The sequence below is a fragment of the Passer domesticus genome, chromosome 13, assembly GCF_036417665.1.
Source record: "Passer domesticus isolate bPasDom1 chromosome 13, bPasDom1.hap1, whole genome shotgun sequence".
NCBI lineage: Eukaryota > Metazoa > Chordata > Aves > Passeriformes > Passeridae > Passer > Passer domesticus.
This window is the reverse complement of record NC_087486.1, coordinates 14,668,197-14,682,386: the sequence shown is the minus strand read 5'-3', so window position 1 is coordinate 14,682,386 and position 14,190 is coordinate 14,668,197. Positions and strand designations below refer to the sequence as shown.

The 14,190-nt window shown below is 40.1% G+C and overlaps 1 protein-coding gene across 1 annotated transcript in view; it reads right to left on the bottom strand.

The window, feature by feature from the left end:
- Positions 1-14,190, bottom strand: part of DOCK2 (dedicator of cytokinesis 2) — a 159,537-nt gene that overhangs the window by 26,787 nt on the left and 118,560 nt on the right. Inside the window, exons 31-35 of the mRNA XM_064387474.1 lie at positions 11,749-11,849; positions 11,591-11,649; positions 10,172-10,320; positions 4,857-4,942; positions 817-973 (exon numbers count right to left, since the gene is read on the bottom strand). Of these exons, the coding sequence (XP_064243544.1) occupies positions 817-973; positions 4,857-4,942; positions 10,172-10,320; positions 11,591-11,649; positions 11,749-11,849 (552 nt within the window). The remainder of the gene's footprint in view (positions 1-816; positions 974-4,856; positions 4,943-10,171; positions 10,321-11,590; positions 11,650-11,748; positions 11,850-14,190) is intronic.

Here is a 14,190-nt window from a genome sequence, read left to right as displayed (position 1 = left end):
TAAACCACATGCTCCAGCTACACTTGGTGGAAGCTGGTATGTGTTGAAGCACATGTGCAGCACTGTAGTTATGGAGCACTGTTGTGCAATATTTCTAAAGGGGCCAGTTCGAGTAATAAAGCTCATTTTTTTGTCACCATAACATGTTGCAGGAATGCAAGTTGCTGAGGCTGTGCAAAATGTATGACAAGAATGGTCTCTTGAAGAGCTGCAGAAATTAACACCACATTGCACAGTGATTACTGAGGAACAAAGAGTGTATGAGTATAATACTTCAAAGGTGACAGAGGTTTCTCCTCAACTCTGAGGAATTTCCTGGAGGAAGAATCTCTCTATGTAATATCCTCATTACAAAACAGGAATAGAAAAGAAGACAGAGTGGCCTAGGAGAAGATCAGATCCTCAAACCTCTTGGCACCCAACTGCAAAGGTGCCTTGCAGGTTTCCTGCCCACATTGAGAACTGTAACTATTGAGGTGCTGAAGCAGCACGTGGGTCAGCTCCTCATCACAGACTCTGTCAAGAACCCACTGTCCCATCAAGCCTGTCAATAGGTACAGGCATGTGAGCAGCAAACTTTCTTGTTTATCCACAGCATCCAAGTGGATAAAGCACACAAAGCAAACAAAGCACATGGGGGAACGCTGCTTTCAGACTCATGCATGTATCCATGCAAAAATCTCTTGCTGCAGAGTTTAAATCACTACAGAACACTGCCACCCACTCCTGCCCCCTGGAAGATTTCCCTTCCTGTTCACTAAAGGCTCTGGTGCTGTCCCCTGCTCAGGGGTTCTCCAGAAGCAGGAGAGGCTGTACCAGCAGGTTGACGGTGCAGCTCATGCGGTTGTCCTTGCTCTCGTCGCTCATCACGGCGCGATAATCCAGCAGCCTCTCCAGGAGCCCTCTCACCAGGCTCACAAAGCTTTCCACCAGGCTGCAAATGCCAGGGTGCTGCTTGGCACACTCTGTAAGGCTGCAAACACAGAAACATTGGTACAATTCTGATGGCAAGTATTGTATTAGGTCTAAATCAATTGCAGAATGCACTGGAAATTCCCTCTGTGAGGTGGTAATTTAGATATTCAGAAGACAAATGGCATATAAATCAAATGGGAAAAAAATAACAGAAACATTTATTTTTCCTGTCTAAAAATGATTTTGAACTCAAGGGTGTACCCACAGCTTCTGGACAGAGAAATCTGCATCTGTGCCATAACAAATTCAAGTCCCTGGAATGTCATACTATTGCAGTAAGCACTGCACCTTCCTTTCCTCAGCATAAAATGCAAAAATGTTTTTCTTCTCCTTGTACTGGTACATGTGAGTAAAAGCTCAAATGAACAAAAATTACAATTTTTGCTTAAAAAGATATCACCCGAGTAATTTTACTTTGAGAAATAAACAAAACCAATCAACTTTCTGCAGATTGAAAAGAGCACTTTAGCTTTTCTGATAAAAATACAAGAAAGGGAGTTTTATATTTTGGCATCATCAGTTTCAATTTACATTAGCAATCATTAGCATATACTGTTTCTAAAAAGTGCTGAAGTGATTTAGGAGTAGAGATTTTTCTTTACTGTCAGAGTTTTGTTTTCAACATTTAACTGTTTAAACATCATTAAGTGATTACCTACATCTAGTTAATGAGTATTTTCTTTCTTTGCTTAAGAGAAATTATTTATTTCATTGCTTTTCTTTTGTTTCCTCTACTTAACATTCTGATTTTCCATCGGGATCCTCTCCGACAAACTGCATTTTTTTATATATTATATATATATATTTATATTTATATACACACACACATACATATATAATTACAGATACAAGCACTGGGTCAGGCAGAGGTACAGTTAATTTTCTCCAAGTCAGTCCTGCTATGTTTTGGTAGCTGGGAAGGTTCTGACCTCTTAGTGCTCAATTATCAATTGAGGTCTACATCATTGTTTTCCAGACACCCAGGTAAAAAAAAAAAAAAAAAGGCAGTCATCTTTAGGCACAATATTGTTTTAAACAATATAATAACAAAGTATACTGTTTTAATTAATAGCAAACCAATTTTTTTTACGCCCCATAATGATTTCAACCTTTTTCAGAAAATACATATTCATATTGACTTCAATTGCAAAGAAATCCTCAAAGCTCTGGCCTAGAATGGAACCTCTGCAGAATACCCAGGAATAAAGTGCCAACTCAAGCAAAGTAAAAGCACCATCTAAAGTTTATTCCTTGGATTGTGCAGCTCCAGAGGAGACACTGTCCTGACACAGAGGGAATGTGTACATGGATGTCTGAAAGAACATTTATGTTGTGTGAGATGGGAGGGACAGAGGCCAGCAGATAAAACCAGAATACTCCAATTGTTCTTGAATGACTGGTCTGAAACTGAAGTATTCAAATCAATAACTGACACATGCCTTATAAAATATACTGTAAATGGAATGGAAACACTAAAGGGGCTAAGAGCTGACAACTGACAGAAAAGGTTGGAGCACATTAAAAGGTGTTTGGGGGAAAGAAAGTAAGAAATCCTCAGAAACACATAGGAGACTGGATATTATACAGGAAAATGGTGTTGTTTTACATCCACAAATATCAGAAACAGTGTGAGTCACTAATGAGGGAAAGCACAGCCACCATTCAAGTGACTATTATGGATTTCTGCCACAGGTTCCCTGGGAGTAACAGCAAACAAGGCAGAGCTGTGAACGTTCCCTGACTGCACAATGAACACAAGACATCACATTTCTTCCCAGTACAAGCTGGAAAACATTGACATAAACCACAAGCTATTGCTGGGTCTCACCCAGCACGAAGTACATAACTCCAGTCACTAAAGAAAGGTGAACCAGAGTCCACATAAAGAACTACAAAAAGAACAGGAGAGAAGAATGCCTGTCTCTTGAGGGAAGATTCAAAAAATTGTATTGCTCAGCTTTATACAATAATCCAAATAAAAAGGATCACAAATCTTCAGAAGATTTTTTTTACCCCCAGGAGGGAGGAAGAAACCTTTGAATTTTTAAACAGAGCTTGAAAAAAATAGAAAATTTTAAAGAAAAAAATATTTGCAATAAAGCTCGAGAAAAACAACTGCATAGCATGGGCCACTGCAATGATGGGGAACTGGAAATCTGCCAGGTGCCATTTCCTGTTGTGCCTGCATTAGGAACTAAAACATTCCAGAACTAAAACATGCCAGAACTCATCTTCTGAGCCTGGGGACAAATGGCATGGCACAACTTGTGCACTGATTCTCCTGCATTTCCCCAGGCAGGGCAGCCTTGTCTACTCTGCCTGCAGAGAACAACCTCTCCCCTGTCCCACATCACCCCAGCTCCCCCGGGCTCTGGCTAGGACAGGTCACAGCCCCTCATGGACCTCACTCCCATTTACATCTAGGGACAAATGCAAGGCAGTGCTTAATTAAACTTCTGCTGAAGCTGTTTAGTTTATTATTATAATAAATAATAGTATTATTTATGGGCATGGGGAAGTTCCCAGCAACCAGCAGCGTGGGCAGGTGTTGGTTGCAGAGGTGAGCAGCAGCACAGCAGTCACTGAGTGCTGTCAATATCTGCCTTCAGGTGACACCTGGAACTGTGCAGGGGTGCAGACAGCTACAGGAGATCAGCTGATGAAAAAATGACCAAATGAACACATGTGGAGGCAAGTTTAACTGGGTCTCACTCCAGCTGGAAAAGGGAATTGGGGACAGTGGCTTGACATCCCTGCTTTGAAAGGTGTAAATGGAGGAGGACTCAAACCAAACTACTTGAGAGAGCAGGTCCTACCACAGGCAGGTCACCAGCCTCTGCTCCAACACCATCTACAGGTGTCATTCAACAAAATCTGGAGATAAGATGAATTGTCATCTTTAGAAATGTGGAAACTTTGAACTTGAGGCCTTCTGGAAAGTGGGACAGTAGCAAGGGGAAAAGCCAGATATGTCAGAGCAAGGAGGGGGCCTTGCAAAGGCAGGGGATCAAAAGCTCTGTACTGTGTTTGATGGCACTCCTTGACTGCGCTGCTGAAAGATGGGGTTTAACTGGGTAGTGCCACTTTCCAAGAAAAGCCCTGGAATGAAAGAAAAAGTGAAAGAGCAAACAAGGCAAGCAAATAATGTTCCACAGCTCAAAAAGAGTGAACTTCAAAGGGTCACATACACAAGATCTGAGGGAAGCTTGGCTTTTTGCATAGATAAAGTCTCAGTTTGAACACTCTCTCCAGCTTTAAGGCAATGTAGTATTTCAAACTAGATGGAGACATTGTAGGAAGGTCCAGAAAACATATGATAAACTGAAATACTGGTGTTGTTTATCCTAAGGGGAATCCTGAAGGAAACTAGACAGCAACATTCAAATTTGATAAAAGCTGCTGTAAAAAGAAACAGAATAAATGATTCTTTATGTCCCCTGGGTGTGTACCCAAAGCTTTCATGGTTCATCTGACGAGAGATGTGACTTTCCAAAGACTGCTGCCCCTACTCAGAAATACAACCCATACAGGGTAGCAGGCTTTGAGGAAGCAAAACATGCACACGACATCACAAAGCCTTATTTAAATTCAGACTTGTCTGAATAATCCCTTGGATTCCAATCTAGACATGTGAAAATGCAGGTTAGGTATAACTTCATAATTTAGCTGAAGCACAAAACAATGAAAAGGAAAATAATTTTAATGAGCAAAACTATAATGCAAACCAGGTGTAGTGAAGCATTATGGTATTTCCAGTGCCTTCATGAAAAAAGTTGCTAAGACTCTATTTTAGGTAAGGTTACCAACCTGAGAACTGGGAACAATAAAACAGAAACACATCCTGAAGGCATTTGTGCTATTTATTCTCATGCACTACTTACATGGACTCAAACAACTGCATGTAGTGTTCATCCCCTCGTCCTCCTTCCACCTCATGATCCAGCTTCAAAATTATTTCATTTTCAAACTAATAAAGAAAGAAAAATCAAAACACTGAGCAGCTATCCAGATGTCAACACACTTCAACATGACATCAAAAACGTACCTTTGTATAATTATGTCCCACATTCCCAAAGGTTAAATGCTTGAGCATATTCTGGTCTGGGCTTTTGGCATGGCTGAAAGCCTGGACACAGATTTTCACAAAGCTTCCCCTGCACTGGGCACGTGAGGCACAAGCTCAGTCTGTGGCAGCTACAGACAGTCGTTGTCCTCATGCAAACAACTGCACCCTGCTCAGAAGGGAGGAAAGATCTACCTGAGGGTTCTTGACAAGTCATTAACACATCAAGAGGCACACAGAGAGCATTAGTGGAGACCTACATTGAAATAAAGCTCGGTTGCTTTACATAGATCTAATTATTAAAACCACTGTAAAAATGACAGAATTCATTACTGTGCTAATGCAGTAAGTTTTCACGTTCTTCTTTGATACAAAATTTCACACAATTGTCAGTACATGAATAATTCTGTTTCTCCCTGGAGTGTTTCTGTGTAATTGAGAGCTTTGGCAGGCTGGGATCCAGATCATCCCATCAGAGACCTGGAAGCCTCTTGTGGTACAAAGAATTACTGTAGTATTTCAGATATGGCTCTTTCAGATAACTGCAATGAAAAATATTGTAACTTATTTCAATATATCCTCATCAAAACATTCAGCTCTGAGCTGAAGAAACCAAGCCAGGGCGACACAGAGGAAAACAGTTCTTCCTCTTAGAGCATCAAGCAGGTCATGCATCTCTTCAGATGTGTTTCTAGAATTTCTTCAGTTTTAAAGAACATGACATTCTAAAGGAAAATATGTTACTAGATGTACTTCCTTCAAGTAGGTCATGATTCAAACTCTCCACCCAGAAAAATGATTCATCATTTTTCAAGAACAAAGGTCAAACTTTCCCCTCTTTCCTTCAGTGTCCAGCCCTGATCTATTGGCCCCCCTGATCCTGCAAAACTGCTCTTGAGGCAGAAACTGAAGTGGCTTCTGCCTCTTTCAAGGAGCTTTGAAACAGCATCTGGAGCAGCCAAACTTCTCCAGAGCTCACACCAAGAGCAAAACGTGGGCTTGGAGCAGTGGCAGTGCAGGTACACTCTGCTCTGGAAAGGGGCAGGGAGGAAGGAGCCATCACCACCACTTTGTTTCTTGCAGGTTTTGCTGCTCTAATATTAATTCTTTCTCTGTAATTAGAATACAAATGAAAGACTGCCTGTTGGACAGTACATTCTATACTAATATTAGAGAATAAAGAGTTACATTGAAAAATAGCTTAACAGAAAACAATAAAATTGCTCTGTCTCATCCTAGCTGAAATAGAAGTTTAAAGGGCTCTGAGTTAATTTTTATGTACAAGAAGGATGTGTATTAGCATTTAATGTGGGTAACACAGGGGCATGGCAGTTTCAGGACAGGGAAATATGTAGCAAAAACATCCAATCCAGCCATTTTCTGTGGGCTTACTGCAGTAAGACAAATCTGTGAATATAGTGCAGGTCAAGCACCAGTTAAATCTACCTCTTAAATCCTTCCTAGTACTTATTCAGCAGGTAGAGAATTGATTACATCTCAAAGAGGCAATAATTTCACATTTCTGGATCTGAATAAAAGACCTCTTCCTAAGCATCTTTCCTGCAGTTTCTCAACGACCTGCAAGAAGTGAAAGCATCAGTAGCTTAGATAAAATGAGAAAGTTGGCAAAATTATAGAATAAAGTTTTAAAGTTTCTGTGCCAACATTAAGCTCTGGAAAGCTTTCTCCTCTCACTTAAACAGAGTGTGCCTAATTGTCACTGGCACAAATTTAGCTTTAAACCCTCCTGCTTCTCTAATAGATCCAAGGAATCTCCCCTTGGAAAACATGTCCATGGATCTCTCTGAAGCACCAGGCTGTACAAACTCAGCCCTGCTGCTGATCTCACATCCTTCTGGAACCTTACACATAGCAAGGTTTTGAGAGCTGAGAGAAAGAAACGTGGCTGTTTAGAGCAGGTGAATCTCCTGTGCCAGAGGAGCTTGCTGGGGACACCTCAGTCACCCCCGAGTCCCCTGAGGGAGCTCAGAACAGCAGGACACTGCCCTGGAGCCAATGGCTCTCCTCTAACAACGGGTCTGGAAAGCCAAGCACAGCAGCAGCCAGCACTGATTTCTGACACGGTCCCACAGCAGTCAGGAAGGAAAGCAAACACAGAAAACTTCCCCAGATGGCTCCAGCAGTTGGCAGAACCCACGAGAGATACTAAACTGAAAATGCTAAACACAAACAGAATGATTTATTTGAGCAAAAATATAAACACAGATGAATTAATCTTTCCTAAGCCAAGTTAAATCCTCAATGTAACTCAAATCCATGTTTATCTAAATGATATTTTCATTTACTCTGCAAGGAGCTAATTTTCCTTGTTTGTTTGTTTATTTGTTTCTTTAAGTGAGCATTTTCTAACTCCTGTCCTCAGATCACATTAGAACAAGCAGGACAAGGTCTCTTGATGATGTGTCTTCCTTTGGGAAGTCTCAATAAAATGCACAACCTGGTCTTTCGAGGGACAGAAAGGTGGGTTATCAGCATTTGGAGGATGACACTTTTTTAACACATGAGCAATGAGCTTGTCTCACATAAGCAACAAGCTTCTCCTTTTATTTGAAGGAGAAAGGAATACATTTAGAGGACTGAGTCTATCCACAGACACTGAGATGAATAAATTGGCTTTCCAAGATTCCCAGCTCTCTGAGCTCATGATAGGCAGAGCCTCTATAGCTAAAATTAGTAGATATTAATGGCTCCCTCTCTACATCTTCAATTAGAGTTAAAATTACGAGCTTATGTAACACTGCTCTGGGTGAATGGAAAATACATGTGCAAAGTAGAAGAAAGGATTGCAAGAAAATGTCTTACTGTGTCCTACACCTACATGCAGATTCCAAGCCATTAAATGCATTTGTAGAGCAATTAATTCTTGAGATAACCACAGGTGGAATTTTGTTTTCTCTGGGATTAGATGATTTCCTAGAAATGGCTAAATCAATAAAACTCTTGCTGGATAAATTTAAATGACTTTATATATGTCCTGCCTGTATGTTGTGTGCATACAGCAGGACACAGCCCCCAGCCCCAGCACTCCCCTGTGCCCCCAGAACAGAGCCCTGTCCCAGCTCAGCACCAGGGATGTTAACAGACAGGATTTTTGGGAAAGGTTATTAAATGGTGTTGGAGGTACCAGGCAAGCTCTGGTTCCTGTGCTGGTACAGGCTCAGCTCATAAAGATGTTTCTGATTGTGCTTTTTCCCCCTCTTCTCTCATTAGAGAAGATTAGATTAGAAATAAATTATTTGTTTCTAAAGTTTCACAAATTTATGTTTTAAGTGAATGTCATTCTGGGCTCCTGAGTGCCCCAGGCACTCTTGAAATAACATGCTGTCATTCTCAACATTTTACACTAAGGCTTTAAAAAACCATCCTTTATACTACTAAATGTCAATTTGTAAATGAAAATTGCCCACTACCAAAACCTGGAGTTTATGTGTTTGTGCACCTAGTAACTATCCATTCATATTACTGATTTGCTCCTTTAAATTAAGGTGGCGACAATTTTAAAACATAAAACTTAATGTGCCTTTCCTTTAAAATACATATTTTACAAAACTTACCAGAATGGCTAAACTTACACAGGCAAGTTTTTAATCTTAATTACCTCATCCATGGCAAAGGAGAGGATAAACCCCATGATTCTTGATGAGCAAATGATCACAATTCCTAAAGCAGAACATTAGAGCCCAGTGAGACTCAGCTGCTCAATTATGAAATGGTTTTTGCACTATCTGATGAGAACTCCCCCTTTTCCTTAAGCTGCAATAAACCCAATGTCCTAGTTCCTTGGCACTGTAAAATACCACCTGAAACTTCTTTTTATGGCAGGAGAAGTGATTCAGTGGGCACTGGAGTGCCTGGCCTCCCTCTGCCAGGCTCCCAGGCTGCTGCTCCTGTTAATCAGGCAGGATGAGCGATGGGTTTTCAGGATTCCTGGGCTGCACAGATCTCTGTGTCTCTCCCAGGAGAGGAGGTATAAGCCATGAGCAGGAAAACATTTTTAAGAAGGCAAATATAGGACTATCAGGACACAGAGGGAACAGATGCACAGAAACAAAGTGGTTTTTAATCTTGGCCTTGAACCAAAAGCTTTGCACTGTGGAATACAGACCAAAATGGAAATTCCATCTGCTCATTTGTTCCACACTTCATTGACACAGAAATGCCCCAAACGATTTAAAGTATTAAACATAGCTGGGTATACAAGATATTTATATTTACATGTGTCTAAAATGATGCCTTTTTGTTTGTCATTTTCCCTTACACAGATTGCTCTGAATTAATTATTTGTGTAACTGCAGAGCTGAATATCCAGTTTATAATTTACTGTGGGAGGCAGTGTGCAAACACAGAACAAGGTGATTCCATGCCCAAAGAGCTTGAGGAGAATGGAGATGTCAGACAGGGATGGATATTCCACTGCCCAGGCAGACACAGCAAGCAGTGGCAGGAAATTTAGATTACAATCCCCAGTGCTCTGCCCCACCACCCCCAGCTCTATTCCCTCAATCAAAAATATTTCATAGCAGTGACTTAAAAATTCTTTTTCCTTTTCAAAATGACTGCTGAAAACACTCCAGGAGTTTCAGTTCTCCACAGTGATTTCTTTTTCTCACAATGCATCTTTTAAAATGTACAGTTTCCTGATAAATCTAATAACATATAATTAACTATTCACTGCTCCTGTCAGATACTCTGTATTGAAACCTGGAAGTTTTGGCTTACCAATGTCACAAGGAAGGGGGATAAGGAAATATTTAGATTATAGAGGATCCCTAGAGGTCATTTAATTCTATCTCCTACTTAATGAAGGGCTGACTCCAATGTAAGTCTTGCTGCTCAGAACTTTCTCCAGTAAAATCCTGACAGTTTGGATTAAGATCTTGAAATCTCCCTGGTGCCCTCTTTGGTATTCCATCTATTTCTTGCTGTCAATGCAGCAAGTTTTGCCTAAGTCAAACTAAGTCACTCTGGAGATCCTACACTTGCTGTTTCCTTGGTTCTTAATATTTGGGATTTCACTTTGTGTAGTCAGAAAAGCTCACTTGACAAACATCGACCAGAAATACTGAGCACATGATATTTAAATGTATTTTCACCCAGAGCATTTTTAATTACCTTTTTGAATTCTCCTGTCCTCTGATATTCACACAGCATCATATCAAAGAAAATTGGGATTGTGGCTTTTCGTAGCTCGACTTCTGGAATAAGAGTCATTTCCAGGATGGGCCCAACCATCCCCGGAATAAAGCAAATTTTATTCTGGCCTGAAACAAAACCAAAAATTGAATATTTGAAGAGCAAACTGCATATTTTTAGGAAGACATCTAGGAGCTGCAATCATTTAAAGTAGTGTTGAATCCATCTGTGTTGGTCAAGTCTCACAACTCAGTCACTTCTCTTCATTCTTTCTCAAAAGTTGGGGGCATGTGAATGGACACTGTCTCCTTCTAAGGTGCCAGAATGCAGTGCCAGGAATAAGCAGGAATGCCAGAGGAGTTGATATTTTCAGTGAAGAACTCAATTTTTAAAGTTTTTGACATCTCCTTATAAATATTTAGAGTAGAAAGTAATAAATTACCCTAAGAAGCTCCCAAATTCTACCAGCAGGACATGATAATGTGGAATAACCTTTCTATGAAGGAGAAAACCATTACTGACATTTAGAATTAAATTAAACATTGCAACAATGAATCAAACCACCCAACGCACCAAAATCAGCAGCAGCAGCAGAAACACCATCCACAGAACCCAGCTCCAACCCCACAGTGAATTATCTGGTAGCAGCAGGGTTACATCAGCTCAGCAAACACCCGAATGTGCAGAGCTCAGCCAGGCCCCAGGCGTGGCTCAAAGGCTGGGAAATGGAGCAGCAGCAAACCCAGGAGCTGTGACAGTGTCAGTGCTGCCTGAACCTTGTGAGGAGACAAAAACCTTCTCTTCAACACAGGTGAGACTTGTTCCACACTAAGGAGTGCCTGAGTCTGATGTTCCTCTCTGCTGTGTGCCATGTGAAGTGTCAATGCGAATGCCACACCACAATTTTGCAAGATAAAATGAATATTCTACCTAAGTTCAGTTAATAAGAAATGATCCCAAAGGAGTTAATGAGAAACTCTCAAAGGAGGAACAGCGGAACCTGGCTGAATGACAAAGTTTTTACAAAAACATTTTTGGAATTTTAATCCAAGCAGATTTCAAATCTGTCTCCTAATCTGCAGAATCATAGGTTCAGGCTGAGCAGTAACCTTCTCAGGGAAAATTCATCCAGCTTCAATCCTGCAAAATAAGGTTCTGAGATCTGATTTCAGTCATGTTTGAAGTCTGAGAGAAGGTTCTGAGTTCTCTTTTAAATACAAAACTGGCAGTGGTCCAACTGTATCTCATGTTGGCTCCAAGCTTAATCATAGGAGTGAAAACATATTTTAAGTTCAAATAGCAGAAATATTTACAAAAGCACTTCATGTCAGATATTTTTCAATGGAACAAACATTATGTGACAGATTCAGTTGCAGTGAAGCTCAGTTTGCTACTCACCAAGTTTGTACCACATGTCACGGATAGCAAAGCCAATTAAACGTCTCATATCTCCATATCTGGGAGGAAAGGAATATGAAAGGTATTTTTATCATTACATTTTTTTATCATTTTACCACAAAATTAAAGATATAAGATAAAGGATATATTTTGCTTACTTGTTCTGGATTTTGTTGTATTTTGCATGGGAAAAGTTTTCTAGCTGTAAGGAATCTTGGGTAATAAAAGCCACAGCCAAATGAAAATAGTTGTTCCACAGCTGTAAATTGAATATAAGGAAATTATAATAATTTTGAGGAAACCAGGAATAATATTAAATGATGCATAATGCAGAATAATTTATGAAACCAAACGATGCAAGCAATATGATATTTTTATATTATGCAGAGATGTACATCATTAGTATTATGCAATTAGCAGAAAAGCAAGAAAGATGAATTTTAATAACCACTACTACACATTTGCTCCTAATAACAGAGCAGCTGAACAAATATTGCTAAAAAGAAGATTCACATGAGATCCATTGGCCAACAACACTAAACCCTGAACCAGAGCAGGACTGGGGGAACACGTTACGTGCTGGTGGAGCTTACCAAACTGGAGCTGAGGCACCTATAATTACACTGCATTTGAGCACCACTTCAAAAGGCATCTCCTGCCTCCTCTTCGGATCCTAATTCAACAGCCATTTGTATGAAATTCCAGTGTAATTTGTGAAGAGCTCTCCACATGAAAGAAGGACGAAATACATCCCTAAATAACAGCTGATAGCACAGAGTCTGTACTTGAAGTAGACAAAAAGGCTCTGTGCTTACAGTGCACAACCCTTCATTCCTGAAAGCAAATTATTTGTTCTACACACAATTAAAAACAAGCACTTCTCACACACTAGAAAGGGAAAGGGAAAAGAGAAACTTCCCTAGGAAACACAAATTCAAGGAAGGAAATACAATTTTCAGAAGCTTTCAGGCAGTCAGGAGCAGCTTTAAACACTTAAAAATGCAGCTGTAGCTAAAAACAGTGGTAGGGCTCAATGAGAGAGCAGAAGGCAATGGGAACTGTATTCAGTGGTGGTTCAAGGGATGGAACAAAACACAGGACTGAGCTCTTAATTTTGTATGGTGCAATACAAGCCTGGGTTGGGAACCCACACTAAACAGCCTGGAAGCAAAATATTCCATCAAAAACTTTAGTGGCCGCTGCCTTTTGTAGCCTGGAAAACTCCATGTGCAAATAACCAGGAAAACCAGATCCCACCACACAGACCACACCCAGAACCACAGACATTTCCCATAATAAATACAATTCTCAGACATCCTCTATAATTTGAGGATGCTCCTGCTGTTAATTGATTCCTCCCTTGGAAGCTGTGCCCAGCAGAGCTGCTGCCCTGCACACACCAACCCAGCTCTGCAGCCAAGGCACAGCCTGGCTCAGCAGCACAAAAGTTGCTTATGCCCTGAAAGGCCTGTTTCACTCTCTCACCAAATATTTTAAGAGGTTATTTTGGCCAGTGTGGAGTTCTCAGCCCCACGAGAAGTTGTGTTTATTGATGTGCAGGGAGCACACTTTGTATGTGTCAATTTATAGCAGTGAAATGGAAAATTCCTCAAATTGTTCTAGACTGTGGGGAGAAAAATGAAGGTTTATTCCCCAATGGTCTCTTATGTCATTTAATAGCTCCAAGTTCAGTGCCACCTTTGTCAGAGACACACCCTGCAGACTCAATCTCCTTATTTATAAAAAACTTTTCCTTCCATCCCCACAGTACCCCAAAATGGCTGAAAAAATGGGATCCTTTTCCTTTCAATTGCCTATTCAAATTAAGGGCTCACAAGCTTTTAAGCACCAAAACTAACTTTAAAACTCTATGAGACAAAGTAGTCTCTCTCTGAAGGAAAATAATATGGAAACAGATTTTAAAAATGCAAAAATTATTCTTATGAGACACGTTTTGTTTTCTGTAACCCCATAATAACATTCCAAGGTGTTTTGGACATCTGTCGAATTGGAAAAGGTGGAATTAATTTAGCAGGAAATTTCCAGCCATCTCACGAAGAAGAGATTTGTTAGTTATCCTAAAAAATCATCCAGGAGTAAAGGTTGCAGCCTCCTCCTTCACAAACCTCTGAGAAATGATATTTGCTGGTGGCAGGATCAAATATGAACTTCAAGCTCTGTAATTTGATCATTTTCAAATGCAGAGTATGATATACAATATATAAAAATATAACACGTTAATATTTCCAGCATAGTGAATTCTAGCTAAATTTCCCAATGGTTTCATTCCCAATTGACCTCTGCATTGTTTCTGCAATGTCTGTCTGTCATACATAGATTTTTGCAGTGTGCATTTTCCCCCTGTGTATTTGTAATGCCCTGAGGGTTCTGATTTTGGGGTTTCTAAAAGAAAATTTTAACATAAAAAATAAGCTGCACAATTCTGTTTGTGAAGTGTGTTTGTTGAAATACATTTCATTACTGCTGAGTTATTAATGGAGCATAGCTCATGCAAGAAGGGTAGGAAAACACAAATATAAGCATTTTCCTTCAAATCAGACTGACATTAGATTTTGGACTATGCCTTTTATAATAGAATT